The 21,542-nt window shown below is 41.2% G+C and overlaps 1 protein-coding gene across 1 annotated transcript; it reads right to left on the bottom strand.

The window, feature by feature from the left end:
- Window positions 1–47: 47 nt before the first annotated feature.
- On the bottom strand, window positions 48–15,694 carry LOC6609152 (capon-like protein). The gene is made up of 4 exons (XM_002033818.2): window positions 15,093–15,694; window positions 1,000–2,188; window positions 762–934; window positions 48–698 (listed from the first exon to the last, which is right to left on the bottom strand). Exons 1-4 carry the CDS (start codon window positions 15,300–15,302, stop codon window positions 582–584), a joined length of 1,689 nt encoding a protein of 562 aa, XP_002033854.1. The 5' UTR covers window positions 15,303–15,694; the 3' UTR covers window positions 48–581.
- Window positions 15,695–21,542: the final 5,848 nt, after the last annotated feature.

Raw genomic sequence — 21,542 nt, 5'->3', positions numbered from 1 at the left:
CAAGGAAGGAATTCGAAACCATTACCAAAATGAAACAATTGAAGACATAAATTGGACGCTTTTGTGATGCGTCTTGCCTGTGTCACAGCTGAAGCTGATGGCATTCTTTATGTATTTTATAATATATATAATGTATATGTATACTAGATTATTCATTGTATAAACTAACAACATCATCAGTATCAGTATCAGTTAGTTAACTCAATGTGCAACAGCCAGTGACAGGCTTACACTCGTCGAACGAAGAAAATACACATTTCCAATCGAAGATCATCCGAAAAAATGAAAGAAAACTTATAGGCGATGTATAATTAAAGAAATTGCAAACTGCTTAATTGGTACTTGGTAGTTTGTAGGTGGTGCGTATGTGGTTTTCATGTGTTATATGAAGGACATGTGGGTATTTGTGGGTGTCTGTGGAAGGCGCTTCGTGTGTCCTTGTTTCGTTGAGCAACTAATTTAGTTCAAATAGCGAAAACAATTTTTTTGGCGGCTAGGCGACAGGCAAACAAATTATGCAGATTGCGAGCTGATATATTTATGTGTACGTAGTGGTGACTCCAAAATCCCTGCCAGCTTAGCTAGCCCTCGATCTGAGATCGCAGGCGGGGCCGTGGCAAGTCCCCAAAAACAGCCTCGCCATGGACACTTCTGGTCAGCGCTTGGATGCTGGCCGCTATGTCGATGTTGTCCATTGCCTGATAAAAAGAGATCAGCCATTAGTTTCATAGGTTTTTTGAATTGTTAAATGGTGATCTCACCTCCTCGCAGCCCTGCCCGAAGTTATTGTTGTTGGCCACAGCAGCTCTCTCGGCCAGCGTGGTGTTGGCTATCTCGATGGGCAGACTCCGAGCGAAGTTCATCAACTGCGCATGGCTGGGACGCCCTCCACTTCGCACCGGTATGGAAATGGAGCTATCCGGGTCCAGAGCATCTGTAAGTTGAAAACATATTGTGGTAAATAAAAATGTGTGTGAGGTGCAAATTTCTAGTACTCACCTTCAGCTTCATCCGCAGCTTCGTCATCAAGTACGCTTCGTAGGCCATTTTGTTGGCTCAGCTGCTGGAAGGGATTGTGCTGATGCTGCTGCTGGTAGATTAGGCTGCGCGGGTAGCTAGGCACGGGCACGGACTGAACCGGCACTGGAGCATCCACATCCTCCAGATCGAACAGGCAGTCATCTGCATCTTCGTTAGCACTGGACTGACCCACTCCATTTGGGGTCAACGTCTGGGTGGGTGGACCACCAGCTCCGCCGGCTGCCGATTGCTGCCGGAAGGTGGGGCTGTTGCCCACGCTCATGGGCGTGGCTTCTGGGGTGGCGGGCGGTGTGTCAAAGTGAGACATCTTCCTGGACACCGAGACACTCTGCGGGGCCTGCTGCTGCTGCTGCTGTTGCGCCTGCAACTGTTGCTGCTGTTGTTGCGCCAGCAACTGTTGCTGCGGCTGCTGGTTCAGCGTTAGGAAGTTGGGCGGATGTGTCAACGTAGTAGTGGGTGTGGTGGGACCACCATTCAACTCCCGCCGGCTGCTGATGGTGTTCCTGCGCCGGGCAGTGGCACTCTGCGGCTGATTGGCCGCCACATCGAGGGCGGGAAGCATGGCACGATCGAGTAGCTCCGAGGCCTGCTCGGGCAACGCGCGAATAACTTTGAAAAGCAACGCGCAGTCCTGATCCGATTTCTCCCGGAAACTGTTCAGCAACTGGAACTGAGTGCGCGTATACCGCTCGATTCTCTCGTTTGTCTCCACAATCTCCTCCTGCAATCGAGCCTGCTGGTGCGCTTGTATCATTCTCAATCTCTGCACCCTGGCATCCGTGGGATTGGCAGACAGCGAACCAATGCTCAGACTCGATGCGGAGTTGGATAGTCCACTGGTGGGTCGAGTGGATCCAGAGTCACTGCCAGTGTGATCCATGATCAGCAGCTCGAAGGTCTCCGAGAAGGCTTTGTTGGACTTCCTTTGAGCCAGCTCCTCGCTGCTGGTCAACAGCGTGCAGTTGATGAGGTAGAGTGTGGGCGTGGCACCGGCGCCCGCCGTCAATCGCTTGGCGCACAGCACCTCCTTGCAGTTGATGCACAGGCTCAGCTGCCAACTCTGGCCTGCGGCTTCAATGGTGAGACCATACAACAGCTCCCGCTGGTTAATCACAGCCACGGTGAGGTCTGGAATGGGACCATAGGCCTGAAACGGCAAGAAAAAACTCGAATATTAATACTTGTTTAAGAAAATGTATTTCCTTAATTCCATATAATTATTCCATTTTTTTTTTAATATTTTTGTATAACTAAATGGTTATTGATTTGTGTAGCAGGCTTCACCTGGGTGCAACCCTCACATTCATATTAAATTGGATTACCTTTAGTCAACAAGTTGATAAGACTTTCCACACAGTCAGTCTGGTCAATGTCTGATAAAGAGGGATTACCAATTTGCCCCATTATTATCTGCACTTTTGATCACAACGGAAAAGCCAGCCTTTCTTCGATGTTTGCCCAGTCAACAACCCCGCCGCACAGTAGTTCAAGTGCAAATTTGTCAATTATGTTAATTTCGAGTGCGGCACCCGATTGTGTATTGTGTGAAGACTTTATCGGAAAACAAGAAACCGCTGATGAACACGAAAACAACAAACAATTAGTGCAATGGCAAAATGATGTTGATGATGTGCGCCATCATATAGAGCAGCAGAAGACAACTTGAATTATTCTGGTTGTCATGGTGACAAACAGAAGATGCGATGGGTAAACAACAAGTTCATGATATCGCCGAATCGATTAAAATAGTCTGGTTTCCAAATGCCAAAATAGAAAGAAACAAGTTTGCAGTCTGCCAATGAAACCTAAACATATATCCATCATCATAATGCCCCGCTTATTTAGACACATAGTTAAATTCCTCCCACTTATGCAAAAAATTTCCGGCATGTTTGGAATCGTAGCACGTGTTTGCCGACTGACACAGGAGAGAAAAACACTTTTTATAGACGTGCTTGGCTAAATTTGACACTCGCGTCCACCACAATCAAGTAATATTCATGTGGACAATGAGGAGCGCAGGGCGAGATGGGGTGGGACACACTGGACACACAAGTGCACAAACAACCATTAGCACACGTAGATACACCGAATTAAATTGAATTAACGTACGAACTGCAAACGTCAACAGAAATCAAATGACAATGTTGCCCGACGTCAGCTAAGCTGAATTCTGAATCGCATAGGATCGTTTTCCACATAACCATCTCATCACTTTTTGCCAGGTGGGCAGGGCGAACAAGAGATCATCTCGGCGACCTAATCACACATCATTCATAATATCCTATATAATATACTTTCAACATTCAATTAAATTCATGATCAAAAACGAAATGTTTATCATTCGTTCAGAAGGCTGATATTGTCCATAAACTTGACTGTCAACTCAATTTCCGGCATTTCAAAACTGCAGCTGCATTCGTTCGTCTTTATTCGGAAATTTGTTTTCGCATCCATTTTGGACAATAACAAGTTGCGGTCACACCCACTCAAAAATATTGTTTTCAATGCAAATTCCGAACTTATTGTTTACACCGAGTGCTGTAATATCTAATCAGGCCCAGTCAGTCGGCGGCAATAATTATACATTTGAATGAAACAGAGGGAAAGGCACTAAAATGTGACACAGCAAATGCATTGTTGTCAAGTGTTTTGGCACCCGGCTGGTATTATTGCTGGCAAACGCATAAACATATTTATGGGCTCAAGCCTATTTGCTCGGTTTCAAATTGCAGTTTTATGGCTGTTTTCGTAACCACAAGACCAGACTGACTGACTGACTTGTTGTTCTTGCTGCTAATTTGCTGCGCTGATACCCTGTAAGATAGGGATTTTGACGCAATGAGTCATTATGCCTTTCTTCGATTGAGCAGCAGATAAGATAAGTGGTACAATTTTAGATTTATGATGATATCTGCTGGGAAGGCGTAATTAAGATTAGAAACATATAAGTAACCCAAAAATATCTTGATCACATTTAACCATTCCCCAAAAAAATACAGCAATAAATATGGGTATTTAGAATGGAAAGTTTTCGCGCCAACCGAATCTAGGGTAACTGATAAATCGATCATTCATTCAGGATTTTTTTTTCAGCATGGTTTATGGTTTTATGGCATAGCTGGCTAAGCTTGAAGTGGGTGTTTTTGTTGACTGGTTTGACGGGCCCCAAAACGCACGACATTATCAGTTAAGATTTCAGACAAACCATCATTATAGCCAGTTGGTTAGTTAGCTGCCATCCTCCTATGCAGTTTGCCCTTTGCTTGCCAAACATTTTGCATGCAATTTTCGCCCCTGCCGCGAATCGCGATCTGCCAAATGTCAATGACTCTTCTCAGTGACTTTCAGACTGCAATGACAACAATTGAAGGCAATAGTTGCCTTCGCCGACGTCGTTCTCGTCGTCGTCACTACATTGGATTGCTTAATTAACCTAACTGCCTGTTCGAATGATCGACTCTTGTTTAATTGAAAATAAATGTCTGCGCGCTGTCCCGCTAATTATGTGACTGTGGCGCCACCTAGTGCCCGGAACCAGTGGCTGTTAGCTGATTAAATAACCGTTTACGTTCGACTTTGACGTATGACCATTTGCTTTATGGCCAGGCCAGCCTAGACGGCCATTTGATTGATTGTAATCGCGTCTTCTGGCCGAAATAATAAATAAAACATGGCGTGTTCTAGCCGGTTGGCCGAAAGAGATGCAAAATCGCCAGAGGAAACGCGCCGAGGAGCACGTAACTACCAATCAGTCGCACGCAGTCAGTATGAATTGAATCGCACGACATTTAAGTAATGTATGCAATCTAGACGGAATCAATTGCATTGCTGCCAACTGTCGAAAACGTTGTCCAACTGTCAGTCAGCGGGAGTCCGTGGATCACTTAATATGCACAGGGCAGATCTATAGAAAATCGAAATACTATATTGCAACCAAAGACATGCTGTATTAATTAATTGATACTAGCTCAGAAACTATAGCAATTAATTAGATTTAGATTTATTTATAGAGGTAAAGAGTTAAAGTGTTTATGTTAGTTCTGATTCAAACGAAAGCAACTGACACATAACTTTACCTTCGTTAATATCATTATATCCATGTATATAATGATATAAACTGCATAATATGGCCATAAAGTCGACTATAACTTGAGAGTTATGTGCCGGCAATCTTGGACGGGAAGTACGAGTGCATTAAGATGGAGCTATCAAGTGATTCTGCTCTTCAGTTATGCTGCAAAGCAAATAATGACGTTTGCTATCATCGAAACCCTTGGGTACTTTTCAATTGCCTGTATCTATTTAATTTGGATTTTTATGTATTATACAAACGACGAAGGCAATTGAAATTCATATCAGCGGGTAGTGGTGTCTGGAAATAATGCATATTCCCCCGCCGCTGCTTATGCAACCAGAACGATTCCCATAAAACAAACAACTTTAGAGCAAAATGTGTGTAATAATTTTCTCGCATTTTGCACATTGCTGCATAATTAATTTGTTGTTGTTGTGCTAGGCGGCTGTGCAGTTTAATTGATTGAACGGCATTAATAAAGCCTGTAGCCTGTGACACTTGATGTGTCTAAATACGTTGGCCTAACTGATCGCCTAACTAACTAAGCGACTAGTCATATCATTATTCAGTTACATATTTCGTTGCATATCAATTCGCTTTGCTATTGACTTTGCGAAAAACAAACACATTAAGCTGTGTCCAATGGGAGAAATGAGTCGTTTGTGAGACATAATATAAAATATTTTCACTTTTTAACGGCACAAATAAAGATGGCAAATGCAAATAAAGATACGAAGTAGCAACAAATTGTAACTTAAGCCTTTTAAATCATTATGCTCTTGTTATTCTCGTGTGAGATAATAATTTGCTTATCAGTTGATCTCGTATCAGTCTGATATCACACTTGAAAATCTAATAGAAAACAGGGGGGTCTGAAAATGCCGGGAGGGGGCATTAACCTGTTGCAAGTGCTGGCACCCTCGTTAATTACCAATCAATCAGGTCGTTAATCATCCGAGGCTGGCACACCTTTCCCCAAAAAAAAAAGATAGGTAGAAAGAGTGAAAAGAAAATAACAATCATCCGCCCGATTGACGCATTTTCCTTTGTTTTGTTTTCCATTTCTAATTCTATTTTCATTGGATTTTACTTTTTTTTTATAGCTTTGAGATAACTCGCCCGTGTTGCGTTTCATCGGCAGAAACCGAAACTGAGCCAAAAAGAAAATAAGTTGTAAACAAATCAACTGGCAAAAGAAACTACGAAAATAATCTTTTATAGATTTGGATCCCCCTCGAAATGGGGATGGCGAGGAGGAGTGGTTCGCTCTGGGGTGCGACTTGGTTCGCCTCGCTGCTCGCGAATAATACAATAATATAATACCCTCTCCCCCCATCTTCCTCTTCTTGCATTTTTTCTTTTTTCATTTTCATTTTTTTTTTTTCGTTTTTTTTTTTTGTTTTTTCTTCATTTTTAGTTAGTTTTGCCTCTTTTATTTTTTTGTGTCGAAAAAAAAGAAGGCAAACACATTTCGCTCAGATACGTCGCCGTTCGTCGGTGGCCATTATCATAAACAACTTTAGACAGCTGGGGACACACGCGCGTGCTGGGCGCTCGGTTTTTTGAAAAAAAAAATTTCCACTACCAATCGACGGGCTTACGATTTGGCCAGTCCAGTCCATCTAGGGCTTTTGTTGTGCTCCTCCTCCGTCCGTTTCTTGGGTTCTTTCTGGGCCGCCAGTGTGAGTCACTCGAGATGGCCTAAGTTCAATTTAAGCCCCCCCTACATCAAAGTATCTTTGGGTCACTTGTTGGTCGAAACTTGTTTTCTCAGCCATCTAATGGGCCTAATATTTAGGGTTGTGGGTTCTGCTTCTTGATTGGAATTAATTGTTTACCCAATTTAAAGGGCCAATATACATATTTCATTAAAATGGCTTCGTTTCTGAATAGTATCAACGCATTTATAGATGAATTATATTTAAAAGACTTCAAAATTGTTTCTATTTTCACTTAAAGCGATTATTTCTCATTTTATTTATTATTATATTTCACTTAAAAAGTTAGTCTTTCTACTAGTATTAATCGTTGATTCATTTCAACTGACAATCCACTTAAATTGTGGTTTTGTTAGCCTTAGTGAAAATTGATTATCTCCCCAGCTATTATTTAGATCGTTCACGTATTACAAAATTAATTGCTGTCATGTTCAACTTTCTAAACCAATTTAGGCTTATTGTTTTCCAAGCCCTCTGCCCCCACCGCCCTCATTCGCACTTCCCTAATAAAATGTTGCCTTATCTACGAAAAAACAGAAAAAAAGGAAAAATAGTAAAAAAAAGCGTATCATTCAATGTCGTTTGAAAACAAAATCTGATAACGCCCCAGACCCAAAACATCGCATATAGTCTCGCCAGCCAGAGTGCCTGCCGCACTTACCCCTTCTCCACCGACCCATCCACCGAGCCCTGCTCCCAAAAGATATATATTTCAATCGGGATTAGAATGAGGAACTGGAAAAAAGCTAGGGAAACGTGCACACGTGTGCTCCCCGCCGACAGATTAAACCTTTTTTTTTTGTAGGTATGTAAATAAATGTGCTGAAATGAGTCGAAGCTCGATTGCCTACACATGAAAACAAATTTGCCTAAGGCAAAGGCGGAAAACTGATTCTAAACTTGTTATTATTTAATAATATATGTAACAAAACAGTTTGTTTAAGCAACTTGACAAGAAAACATTATGCTTAATTAGCCAGTAAGTAGTTATGCTTATATGAATATTGTCAGATTAGATTATCAAAGTCAGATAACTTTTTGGTGTGACCGTACTATACAAAAATAAATATAAAAATTAAAAGTCAAAAGCTTATTTTAGTGAAATCATTAATGCTGTTATTATCATATAATTTTCATCAGTAATTAATCTATACGAATTTCATTAGACATTTCAGGGCCCTTCCCTATATATATATGGCTCGGTCAAATCAACTCATCAATTTCGCTCAGTGCGTAACAGTAAATTAAGCGCAACAATGTTTGCCCATCGGCGCACTGCTAAACAGACTTCGAACGGAGTGAGCGGGGGCAAAAGGGGTTGGGGATTGGGGGGACTACGAGGTACATAGGTGTGCCAGTGTTATCTAAAAACTTTGACAAACAAATTTACGTTGGCGTGGATTTTGTTTGCCCAGCGCACCGCACAGCCGGCTACAGCTCAAATTTAATAAGCAAACAGCAAAGATGGCGGAATTCTCGGGCCTGCCCAACGTCTGCTGTTGTTAATTGTTAGTTTTATACACACTCACACAGCTCGTATAAATAATAATATAAATATACGGCCATCTATGTACATATGTATGTATGTAGATTCCTACTAGAATAATGAGATCATCTCATCTCTATCGAACCCAAAACGCGACCTGCGCCTATTTTCGGAGCTACCGAATTATAGAGTTGTGAGTTGTGAGTGATAAGACCTGCTTATTTGTGCAAACGGTCTAATTATAGCTTTTTTTCCAGGCGTAAGAATTACAAGACAGCCAAGTATTGATAAGACTATCAACACTAAGAAAAATGAATAATTAAACTGTTTCAAGAATACTGAAGAATACAAAATGTGGATGATCAAGAACTCATTTGTATAAGCATGTTGAGAAAAAGATTTTTGATTTCGCTCTAAGAATTCTTCTATCGAAAACTATTTTTTCGTAGTGCATTTTTTTTTTATATTTTCCACTCCTATTTGCGTATCAAATTTAGACCCCTTGTTTCGTGTTTATCCGAAGTAAACAAATCTTTGTGGCCGCCGCACATTTGACACAGTTTTCATTATTTATTTATTTCTCGCCTGGCCACTACTATTATTTCTATTTTTTTCGGCTGCATTGTGTGTGTGTTGTTGTGCCTCAGAGCAAATATTTATGCGAAACCATCAAAATTTAAGGGGAAGCTATGAAATTAACCCCTCACCCGATAAAATCACGCATGCTAAACGTGATCGACGTGATCAAAAAGAAAAAAAGAAAAGAAAGAAAGAAAAAATCAGAGAATCAACCCCCCGAACCCAAAATGCCACCACCCCTTTTGGCATTCTTCAACCCTCTTGCACACGCAAAATAAATTATTCGCGTTTAGATATTTTGAAAAGAAGAGGTGTTTTCATTGCTTTATTTTTATTTTTATTTTTAGCCGGCTTGCGATTTCTCAATTCAAGAATTTATAGTTCTGTTTACACGAGAGCGTTTGTACTATGTATATATGGCACTCAGTAGCTACATTTGTATGTATGTACAAGGCAAGTGCAAAAAGGTTAAGAGTTTACGAGCAAGGGCCAGGCTCATTAGATTGGCCCAAAGATTGGTACGCTGAAGTGTGTGGGCTTTATTACAATCGGCAATCGACTGTCGCTGGCTTCAAGGTTATATTTGTTAAAGATTAACATTGGTTTTCAATTAACCGAGACACGCGCACTACAAGCAGCTGGTCATATACATATATGTATTTATTTTTCCATATGTATTTATGTGGGGTCAAAGGGGTGGTTAACTCTGATTGACCAGCGTACTCTTCTGGGACTCCGAACCTCTGACCTTGCCATATCATAATGGCAATTTCCTGCTTGGGATGATGTGCTGCCTTCTAAAGGGTCAGTAAATGAATATAAGGATAAGCTGTCAGTCTAATAGATATAATTCAACTTAGTATATCAAGTTATAATTTGCCTCTAATTTTAACTTTTTATTTCAGATGATAAGCGCCAGCCCGACTGTTTATAAAGGGCCATCTCAGAGTGTGATAATATAGCCCACAGTTTTGATAAGAAATTTATTTTATAGGCAAATATAATACCTTTCAGTTTGCATTATTATTCATTTCCTAGACACATTGAACCCATGCAGCAAAAACCGCCTCGGTTCACAGACTTTACATTTGATAATGGCTATTTTTAGAGTGCACAAACGTTGTCATTGCAGGCGCGCCTTATATTCTCTCCACACCCCCTCTCCTCCCTCCCCCTCCATCATATGAGGAAAATATAACTTAAACTGATTGATAACTCGTGCTTGGGATTTGCTTTGTTGATGTTTGCCTTGTGGAATCGGTGGATTGGAAAAGGGTTTTCGGTTTCATAACGCGATTAACTGGGCTAAAAATATACTTGGCCATTAGCATATGAATGCAGTTGTTTTGTTGTCTCTTGTTTTAGCTTTGTTCATCGAACTCGTTTCTCGGCCCATTCAAAGATCGTGTATTGTTTTGATTTTCAATTAACCAATTTTCACAGGTGAGAGCACCAACAACGATTGAAGAAGGGCTGAGGAGATTAAAGGCTCTAATCATAAATAAACCACTTCGAAAGGCGAAACTGGGAGGCAGACATCGATTGACGACAGCGCGACTGGCAGCAATCGGTTTATACATATATACTCGTACATATATACTCTATACTATATGGAAAAGTGGCAGGGAGTATCAGTATTTGTGTCGCCGCGTTTTTACCGTTTGATAACCTAGAAAAGACGCCTAGGTAGGTGTGAGTGTGTGAAAGAGTGTGTGTGCGTGTGTGTGTGTGGGCGCTGGACAATCAAAATTGATAAGGGGCGTGCGCACAATCACAGCTACTTTTACTGCTGGATTAAGAGGCGATGACAAACAAACTGCAAGATACATGAATACATTTAGTAAACAAAATAGTTCCAATTCTAGTCCATTCGCACAGAAATATCCAAAAGAATGCGATATAATGTTGATTTCATTTAGTTTACAGATTTATACCAAATGTTTCATAGCTACCATAAATATTATTACACACACATTTAATAAGCTTTGTAGACAATTGTAACCATATTATTCATCGCAAAATCATAAAGCATAATTGAGTGTTTTCAAAAACAATCATAATTACAAACAGATGTCACTTTAAGTGCGCGTTTCGAGTTAGCGAGCACTATTGTCAGTCAATTTCATTAGTGTTGCACAAGTCATTAGGAAGTTCGAGTTGACTAAATTCAAGCATAGCCTTGTAATGGCCCATCACACATCTTGCCCATATGTCGTCCGGCATTTCAACAAATTTTATGCATAAATTCGTAATTTAAACATTTCGGGGCCTACGCAGTGGAGAGCTTTTATGGGCAGGGTTCGGGGGTTCCGTGGTGGGGATGGTGGGGAGATGGTGGTGCTCCGACTGTCAACTGGCCCAGCCCGAAAAAGCCATTCGCCAGCAGTCCGCAGTAGGCATTTATACCTTAGTGACCCCCTACCCGGCTTTCAATACATATGTATGTACATATATGTAGTATAGTTTTTATGGCTGCCTTTTGTGCGCCTACACATGGCAAAACAAAGTAACATTGAAATGTTTATTAACCATGAAGAGAAACTACTAAGGCTAGAAAATGAAAATCAATTTACTAGAATAACTTAATCAAGAAGGGTGCGAATTTACTTACTATTTGGAAGTAATTGAGTGTTACTATGACACTACTACTATATAATACTATTCTATATAAATACAATTTACTATAACCTAATCAAGAAGGGTGCTACTCTACAGGGTATGCGATGTTTTGTAATTCCTTTATGTAAGTAGTAAGTAAGTAATACGATTTTGCATCTTGATATGAAGTTGTTTTGATCCATAAGTCCCGCAGCAGTCCAATCCCAAAGGATTAACAATCTATTAGTTAGCTAGCAGTATGGCACTACTGATATCGTTTGGTGTTTCTTCGAGTGATCGGCTCTTGGATCAACTCCCTCTCTTTGGGCGCCCAGTGGGCCTTTTGGAGCCCCCTTTCTTCCGCTGCCCGGACTACTACGTCGACTTTACGGCGGTCCAGTGCCCGGCCGGCCGCATTTGGAAATCTCGAAAACTTGTTTATCCAACACACACACACACCCTCACACACACTCGAAAAAAATATACTTCCAAGAGATGGGGAAAAAATTATAAACAAGTTTTTTGTTTTGTATTTCGGCTCGACCGTTGTTGTTCTTCCTCTGCCTGTGCCTTCGTCTCTGCCCCTCGCCCCGCCCCGCTTGCCCAACACTCGCGACCGCTCTTTGTGCTTTTTACTTCTTGCTTGTGTGTTTTGTCGCTGGTTTCGTAATTTATTCTAAAAGCGTTCCGATTTGGCTCTACATAGAAGCGTATACATATAAACACACGAGCCTGCATACTGATGTATACATACAGACCCATACTTGTGGCATATATGCTGTGATGTATATTTCAATAACAGTTATACCCTGATCGATGATATTGAAACTAACTCATAGGCTGTGGGATACTTTGTTTTGATTTTAGAAACCGCTGTTCAGAAACCTAGAAACCTATTTCTAATATCCTAAAATATATATATTACTAATATGCTAAATTAGGTATGATTTATTAAATTGCACTATTTAATGTCTACACTTATTTTCAAAATGAAAATAGTATAAGAAGTGTTTGAAAGCGAAGATAGTGTATCTGCAATTCGAGGTAGTTGCAAAATTTGGTTTACTTTGTTTTCATTTGGTTTTTGTTTTGTTTTGTGAGCTTTGAATTATTCAAAATAACACTTTTGGTCTATTTGTCCGCGTTGCTGTTGTTGTAGCACGCCTCAGCGCTTTTGAAGTGGGTGCAACACAACGCAGCACAACACACAAAGCAACAAAAGCAACAATAGTGGCTATTGCCGACGATCTGCCAACCGCAAAAACAAAAACTATCAAGTCGTTGCCGTATTAGACAATTCAATTTTGCATTACAATAAATACGCCACTCGAGTTACAAACGTGCGGTGAAGGTACTTTTGTGCAAGCACCGCAATAACCGATTTTCTAAAATATTAATGAGTCCTCTACATAAAAAGATTTAATTATATATTTAAGTATATAAAAGCACTCAGGACTGCTTTGAATTCGAAACACATGTACCCTGTAAAATCTAAGCAATTATAATGATGCCATGATGATCCTCCCGAGACCCTGTCCACCCACTGGCTGTCAAACCTCGGGCCAGCAACTCCAATGGCTGTCAAAATGTGACGAGTGGCGTGGTCGAAAGTGGGAATAAAACGCAGACAGAGAGAAAAAAGGGGGAATAGGGAGATTTAACCTTGAAAAGTGTGGACAAGACAAGCGGCGATGACGCAGATATTCAGTTGTTTTTATTTTGTTAAATGGATAAGGTAGCACCAGGAACGAAAGATGGAAAAATTCGGCACAACTTAATAATAACAACAATTACAGACACAAAAAGTGAGGGGGAGAGGTTACCAAAAAATAAAAAATAAAAAAATACACTTATGATCCGAATTTATGCACATAATTTCACAATTACATTCATAACAATTCATAATCGAAATTTTAAATGCCAAGTTAGCTACTGCAAATAAACAACGTTGTTATTTCCTTAAAGGTTGCTTATTTATATTAAATAATTGCCGTGCTAACTTTTAAAAAGGAAAGGGTTATCATGATTTATCATGATTTATCAACATATATATCTTTCTTATATCTTTCGACTAAGTTATGAAGGAAAAAAAATGAAAATACGACAACAATTAAAATCAAGAAGTTATGATAACGTTTTTAAAGAAATCCCCATTTTACAACAAAAGACCAGATATTAATTTGTGTAGTTAAGTAATGACTAATGACGACATCGGTGATCTATAAATTATACATTTGTATGAATGTACACAGATACATATGTATGCTCGTTAGTGCTACCTGTTATTTTTAATAATTAAATAAATGGTATAACAAAATATTTCCAGGTGCCTTTTTATAATTATTTTCTTGGTAGTGACACCCTTAAATACTTTTACAAGAAGGACATAAATTTGCGACTTTATTAACCATTAACACACAACTTCCGAATTCCAGAACTGGAATATTCGACTTCGCTTAACCCTTGAATGCCAACCCCTTTGCAACTTTGTGACGTTTTTGGGAAAGCGAAACCGAACTGAAAAGTTACTAAACGAAATTATGCAAATTACTTGCAACTGAGGGTGTGACAAATGAAAAGCAAGAGCGAATAAATCATACAAAACGCGAATAAAAACGGGAAAAAGAAGGCGAGTGAAACAGAAGCTGACGCAGGAAACTAAAAATACCGGCGATCAGGTTGGCAAAGAGAATACCGAACCAGAACAGGGTGCTCCTGCTTGAAAAGGAGGAGCGAATGATAAACAGGTGCGGAACGAGAGAAGAATGGTAATGGTAGAAGAGGGGGTAGGGGAACGCGAAGGAGCGGGCAGACCGAAAATAAACCAGAAAATGTGAGGATTCCTCACGAGTTTCCTATGAGCAAATGGATGACCCTATTTCTTCTTGCCCTTCCATATTCCCTACATCCCTCCGTAGACCATCCCCCTTCCAATTCCCGATTCCAGGCCTACATGTGCACATACATATGTATGTATAGGCCTATGTTTGTTTTGTGTGTGTGTGAGAATAGGCACAGGCAGAAACGGCAGAAAGCAAAAAAAAATAAAGCCGGCACACAAAACATAAAGAACGATAATAAAAACACACAAACACACACACTAGCAGCGCAACAACGCAAATACAGTGAATTTCGCTTAACAATTACCTTGATTAATGCAACTAAATAGAGTGAACTGTTAAGTTACACCAGCTCAATTAGGGGAAAAAGCAAGTTAAGCGAAAAACGTTATTCTTAAGTTATATTTCATATGTTCCAGTTTTGTTGTGTTTGCTTTTCTTTGTGTTTGCATTTTTTGGTAACAACAATGTATTAGCGGATTATAAATGCATTACTTGAGCGAACATTGTGTTCTATTCCCCTCTGGTCCTTTTAACCGTATCTCTACTGTGTGCCCGCAAAGAGAGCGAAAGAGCGCGCACTAGTGTCCCAGCATAGGCCTTTAGCCCATTGTTGTTGCCTTTTATGCTGCGCCGTTGTTGCCTTTGCCTACTCCCCAATCAATACATACTCCGTCCTGCTCTGGCACGCTGGGCGATAATCGGTTGACGAACTATATAGAGGCTATAGTTGAATACCGAGAGAGACTTACGTGTTTAAAGAACTCCATGATATGGCTGTAGAAGACGAAGTCCAGTGGATACTTCTGCTGGAACACCTGCGACAGGAGGATCGCGGTGGGTACATCGCCGCTGGCGACATCTGCACTGCCCACGCGGCCCCCTGCGCCGCTGCTGCTGTTGCTGCGCTGCAATTTCGAAGTCGAAGCAACGAAATTCGAGCATTTGCACGAGATCAACATGATTTTGTTATTGCCGGTTAGCTGATAACGGTAATTGATGCGTCGTTCTCTTTCTCTCTCTCTCTCTTTCTATATTTCTTCTCACTTCACTAGCAAAACACTTCGATGTTCTTCTTCCTCTTCCTTATTTATATCTTGCAGCGCTTGATAATAACTATAACAACAACAACGAGTCCTTTAAATCCCTTTCCCGCTCAATGTTGTTCGATACTTCGAGTGCAATTCAAGAACCCCTCGAGTCAGAAGTCGACGAGCATTTGCGGGTATTCCGAGATTTTACGAGTTTTCCTCTGGTGACCGAAAACAATCGAACATAGCATACACCAACAACCGTTCAATTTTTTTTGTCGACTGTCTCCGATATCAGGAGGTTTGCCTGAAGCAATCGGTATCGCAATTCAGTGTGACCGAGTTGGAAATACCTGGTCATATTGGGAATTCCCTAAAATATCTTTGCTGAATCAGTTTTTGGTAACACCAGATGAAACTGATCTGGCAACTCTGTAAGTTCCCAATGTTAACGAAGCGTGCTGTTAACAGCGAATATTATTATACTAAACTGTTTAATTGCTAATGTGTTCGATATTAATTACATACATACATGCATTTAATTCATTTTTATAAATAAGAAATTGTATTTAACTTGCAAAATAAATCCGAACAATTTATCAATGACTTTCAGTATCGTCATGAAATAACCATGAACAAACCAAATTTATACATGTGAGGAGTTGCCACCTCGATTTGTAGACTTAATTTTTTCGAATACAATCGTTGAAAGTCATATTGAAAAGTCTGGACTTCAACCATGTCAAATATGTTAAGTGTCAAATGTATTATACGAATGTAATAAATATTTGCATAATATATGTATGTTTATTGCTTCTACATGTTATTCATATCAAGATGGTATCGTTAACTTTATTAGGAGCTGTAGAGTGTGGCTGCACAATAGCAAACTCTACACATTTTTACTGTTTCCAGAATTTCGATGTGATGGTGCAAAAGGAATACAAATGGCAGTTCATAAAATCTTTTCATTTTATTGTTATTGATTATTATTGTTTTTATTTTTTTTAAGTTTTTTTTTAAAGTGATATTATTTTTGTACATATTTTTATTTATTAAGATTAGGATTAAGTTAACAGAAAATACTTGATTTCCCATACTGGGGAAATTTCAACCCGGGAAAACTCCTCCCTCGGTGGAGGTGGGAAATCTCATAGCCAGATTCTTTACACGGCCTGAAACGAATCTTTTAATTTACAGGTATAAAATTGAGTCTTCTGTGAATGTACTCCCACTTGCAGCGCGATGCAATTGCACCACTTTTGAGCAATTTACTGAAACTTTCATTTGGTCCATTCGCACCACTTGCAACACTTGATTAAATTCCGGCATTCTGCCAACTCCAAAGGGGCATCAAAAATGCATGCTCCCAGTGAAGACACAGCCACGAAACCACTCTGCCTAGTGCAACCCAAAGGCGAGAAATCATAAAGTTGGCCACGTGCCGCAGGCTAACTTCTTCTTCAGCTACGGAGGACAGGTCAACATTAAGTCACTCCTTTCCGGTTTCGGGGTTTCTTGATGGGCATAAATTATGCGCGAGTCGAGCGTTCGCCTGTCAAATTTGGCACCTGGTCGCGGTCGAAGGTCTTACAACACCGTGTCCCCCTCTCCATCCGCCACCAAATGAAAGTGTTTGGACTGCCGGGGAGCCGGTCTATATCTGTATATTATGTATATTTTGTGTTGGCCCCATGTAAGCATGTAAACCGTTTTAGCGGCCTGTTGGGTTCACCATGTAATTGAAATTGCGCTGCGTACGCGGCATTAAGTCATAAAAGCAACAACTACAGGCCACTACTCTGTTACCCAGCTAAATAAAAAAAAACATATATATAAACAAGTTTGTCACACTCTGAGGCCAGGCACGTACTCGCCAAGAGGTCAAAACGCACTCTGGACATGATAAACCCGCGAGCAAATTGTGAAACTTGTCCGTTTCTGTCCACCACCATCACATATCATATCGTCATATCCCCATCATCATTATCATCTTGGAGCCCTGCCACTTGGCTATGTGTACTGCTGTATGGGTCATAAAAGCAGCGTACTTAGAACAACTTAACACCGAAACCGAAACGAACCAAAATTCCTGTTCAGGCAACATTTAACTACATTTAATTAAGGCCTTTCTATCTCTCGGGTTCTGGGTTTTTTATTCAAGGGTCACAGAACAGCATCTGATTGTGTAATACAATCTATATAGAGAACGTTGACTCTGTGACGTTTATGGCAATTTTGGAAGAGGTGAAGCACTGCAGGCTAATAGCAATTACTACTATTAGAAATTGGAACTGTTCCAGCTCTTGCTTTAGTTATATTTCACATATTTATTTAAAATTTTAAAAAAGTACAGCAAATTTTTGAAAATTTTCAAAACAGCGTCTACTTACTAAGCTGCCGGTGACTTCTGCCCGCCTTCTGAAGCTTTTGTAAGGAGCCTGACGAGATTGGATTCATCCTTCGCCACATCCTTTCCCAGCGGCATCCATTCGCTCCCTCTTGTTATCCTCGATTTGCTCTCCCTTTCGAAATTTGATCTTTTTGCCGTGATAAGAAATCGAGGGATAAGAAGGCGCAAAGCATAAACACGCTCAAGGAAATGCCTGGGCAATTGCTGGGCCCCAGGTCCTTTGTCCTGGAGGACCTTTTATGTCTTATCAAGGCGAGCGAACTTGGGACGCTCGCCGGATCCCGCTGCCATTGGTCCCGACCAATGCCGATCTTGGATGCCAGCTCCCGGTTGCGCCTGGTAACACAATACTTTTCGAATGCGCTGCAGCAGCGGGACCACAATTCCAGCTCCTTTTTAAATTAATTCGCGAGAATTTAAGGCGGAGGTGCCATTCGGCGTGGTGATCCTGGCGTGTCCTGGCTCCCATTATTGTGTCAGCAACTTTATAAATTGCGCATAGAAAACAAACCACCCGCAAATGCCAGGCCCAAGGAGTCCTTTGTCCTTCACAATCGCTGTTTATATTTGGTGCTGCCTGCCCTGAATGGCAATCAATCAATCAGCGATTGCGATGATCGCGTATCGATATCCATTTACATAACGCCGATTTCGGCACGTTCATTCCCTAAGAAGGGAATCAATTGTGGTGTTTATATGGTGCGGTAAATCGGATTTCGAAAGGAAATTCAATAAAAGGAAGATATACTTGTATTAGAGATTTTACACAAGGGGCAATATTTTAATCACTATAAACATTTTCTTGCCTATTTCTATCAATTTGCTAAACTAATGGTGAAATTACTTGTTCACAATCACATTAGCTAGCTGAGTAAGGGTATCTGATATTCGTTTATTAAAGCTTAACATTAATAAAAACCAAATGCACCATATATTCATATATGGTATATGTATTATAGATTATACATTTTACTCGCAGGGCAGTAAGTCAAAGTCAAACAAAGCATCTGACAGATACGTTCTGTGCCACCCGTGACACGCCCCCAAACGGCGCCCTACTCATGTGTATCCGAAACGAGGTATATAGACACCTATAGGCACACTCACATTCAGAGAGCAGCACGGAGAATACTCGACCAATGGGAGCCGCTCGCATATGTGTATCCGAGGGATTATGTATCTGTATCTGCAACTGTTTTCGGTTTCCGGTTCGGTTCTGTGCCCCAGCTCGTGCCGCCGAAGAAAACAAATGTTTAATAAAAACAAGTACGCAGCGGAGAACAAGAAAAATTATCTAGTAATTGCATAATTAAGTGTGCAGGACGGAGGGTAACTGTTTAGTTTTAATTTGTGTAAATTGCCGGCCTGATACGGATCCCGCGCGTGTTGACTATAACTATATGTGACTCCCCCTTTGGAACGAGGGATTATTAATTGAATTAGCGCCTCGCCGGAGAAGAGGATACTGTGAGATCTGTATCTCTATGATCTGGTCAGCTAATTAGCGGCTAGCCCCGGCTCACAATTTCAGACAGGAAGTTGACAGGCAATTGACAAGTTTCGAATGAAGATAGAACCCTCCATTAGGCGATGAACTTAATGGTTAATAACCGAACCCAAATCAAAATTTGCATATCACAATTTGCGGGGGAAGATACACGGCAATCTTAGGAAGTACTGGAAAGTGAAGTGAATTTCCTGCGGCACATCCATCAAGAAATTCGCACGGTATTATTGACAAACGGATATGGGATATGGCGCTTTCAAAGTCATTTTCCCAGGCATTGTTCCGCCCACATCTCATCATTCAAGCACATCCTTATCCGCATTGTCATTATCCCAACCCCAGGATACATATCACTCCCCCAATCGGTAAATCACGCTAATAAGCCGGTAATGAACATAATGTAAGTGTAGCCCTCTTCTCTGGCGTATATTGCATGTTTGGCACACATTCCGTGTGCTCGAACTCCTTGAAAACCACCCCCACCCCCCTGATTTTACAGGCCGGAAGAGGAAACATTTGCCGGAGGGGTTGTGCAAAAAAAAAAGAAGAAAAGAAAACAATTTTTCACTTTTGTTTTTGTTTAATAGGGCATGCGAATATATTTCACCGACCTCACTTACCACCCCTCATTGTCAAGGACCCGAACAGAGTTCATTTCACAGCTTTTGCTCCTTTCTGGTTTCCCCGTCGATCATTTGTCTCCATTTGCCACACGGTTTTGGGTGTTTTACGTGCATCTTCATCAGTGCGAAAAGCAAAGTTGGAGCCTCGCTCCTTTTCCACCATCGCGACTTGACTGATGGGAGCTTCTTCATTTGTCAATGTAACGCGATGCGGTCCCAAAAATGCTTTTCTCACATGCCAGCCAGATATGAAGTTGGCCACAGAGTTGGTGGCTACTTACTTACACACACATTCAAGTTGAAGGCAAAATGATGTGCTGGTTGTTGGCCATCCCAGTTGCCTGGCCAGACACTCAGTCAGTCAGTTTGCCAAACTGTCAGCCGACCAGCAGACTTTCAATCGTCGCATAGTGGTTTTTGGGATATTGACATATAGTATATTTCAGTTCTTTCAAAATATTATCTTAAGTAAGTGCATTTAGATATGATTAAGATTTTGTATATCTCTTATTAAGAAAGCTTCCTTAAATCAGTATTTTAAGCCCTGTTAATCCTGCTCGTTCGCCTCTGGAGCTCCTCATCCTGTGACCACTGTAGACTCCCCTGTTGAAAATGAGCGTGTAAAAACCCGTCAAATGCCAGAAATACCAAAAATAAAGCGATGCGAATCGATGCGATCAGAGTTGTTACCTCTATACGTTGGAGGTTTTGATTTGCAGTGCCAGCGGCATGGTCATCATCATTGCCATCATCATCACTTGGGACATATTGGTGACGCTAAGCGGTACAAAAAGAGAAGAGTTCGCGGAAAAAAACAAGATGTGGGGTACTTCGGGGGATTGGTATTGGGTCCAGCGGATGACGCGCCTGGCGGTCTGGCTGGAATGGATATGGGTAAACGTGGCTCGTAGTGGAGTGCATGTGCGGCCAAAACGATCAATGAAGTCTCCTCTCGTGGCTTTCGATTGTGGCCGGCAATTCCGATTGCCAAGTTTCTGCTGATCGTGTTGTGTAGTTGCTGTTTTCCTTCGGACGTTTTGGCATTTGCGGCATGGCGCTAATTAACAACTGCCGGTGCTTTTTTAGCCACTTGAAGAGCTGGCTTGGGCCAATTGTTTTAGCCTGATGATAAACATTTTTATTGATTTCTGATGATTGCCGACAGGGAGGCAGTGCAGGGACAACACAGGTGCAGAGATCGGACTGGCATAGGTCGGTGCCTCTTTGTCCGCTGCTATTTATTAAATGCGATTTATTTGCAATTGCTTCCCAGAAGCAGGAGGTGCTGCAAGATTAGACCAACGATCGCCAACCGGTTTGGAGCGTTCCGGGAAACAGAAGCGTCATATGTTGACGGCACCGGGTAATTGCCACCGGTCTTGCAGATAGAGATCACCCAACCGAGATGCCAATTTGTCGTTTTTGTGTGGCACAACTCAAAGGGGCTACGGGCTACGGGTTACGGGTTACCCTGTTGCGCACCTTTTTTATGGCCGTTACGTGTCGCGCTTGCCGAAATAAACCAGAAACGAAATATTCGCCATAAAATTTGGACTTGGAGGAGCCCTCGAGGTGGAGGCCTCGCCTCTGGCCGCGCATGTTGTGTCAGCTTCCATAAAAACGGAGAA

This window comes from Drosophila sechellia, chromosome 2R (assembly GCF_004382195.2).
Source record: "Drosophila sechellia strain sech25 chromosome 2R, ASM438219v1, whole genome shotgun sequence".
NCBI classification, from domain to species: Eukaryota; Metazoa; Arthropoda; class Insecta; order Diptera; family Drosophilidae; genus Drosophila; species Drosophila sechellia.
The sequence above is the reverse complement of the archived record's forward strand: the minus strand, read 5'-3'. Positions and strand labels throughout refer to the sequence as shown.

What these genes read in the sequence shown, in the direction of transcription:
- LOC6609152 (XM_002033818.2), bottom strand. Translation starts at nt 15,302, where the DNA reads ATGTTGATCTCGTGCAAATGCTCGAATTTCGTTGCTTCGACTTCGAAA. An exon ending in TCATGGAGTTCTTTAAACAC is followed by an intron (nt 2,189 to 15,092) that starts GTAAGTCTCTCT and finishes TTGCCGTTTCAG; the next exon opens with GCCTATGGTCCCATTCCAGA. An exon ending in TCGGGCAGGGCTGCGAGGAG is followed by an intron (nt 699 to 761) that starts GTGAGATCACCA and finishes TCTTTTTATCAG; the next exon opens with GCAATGGACAACATCGACAT.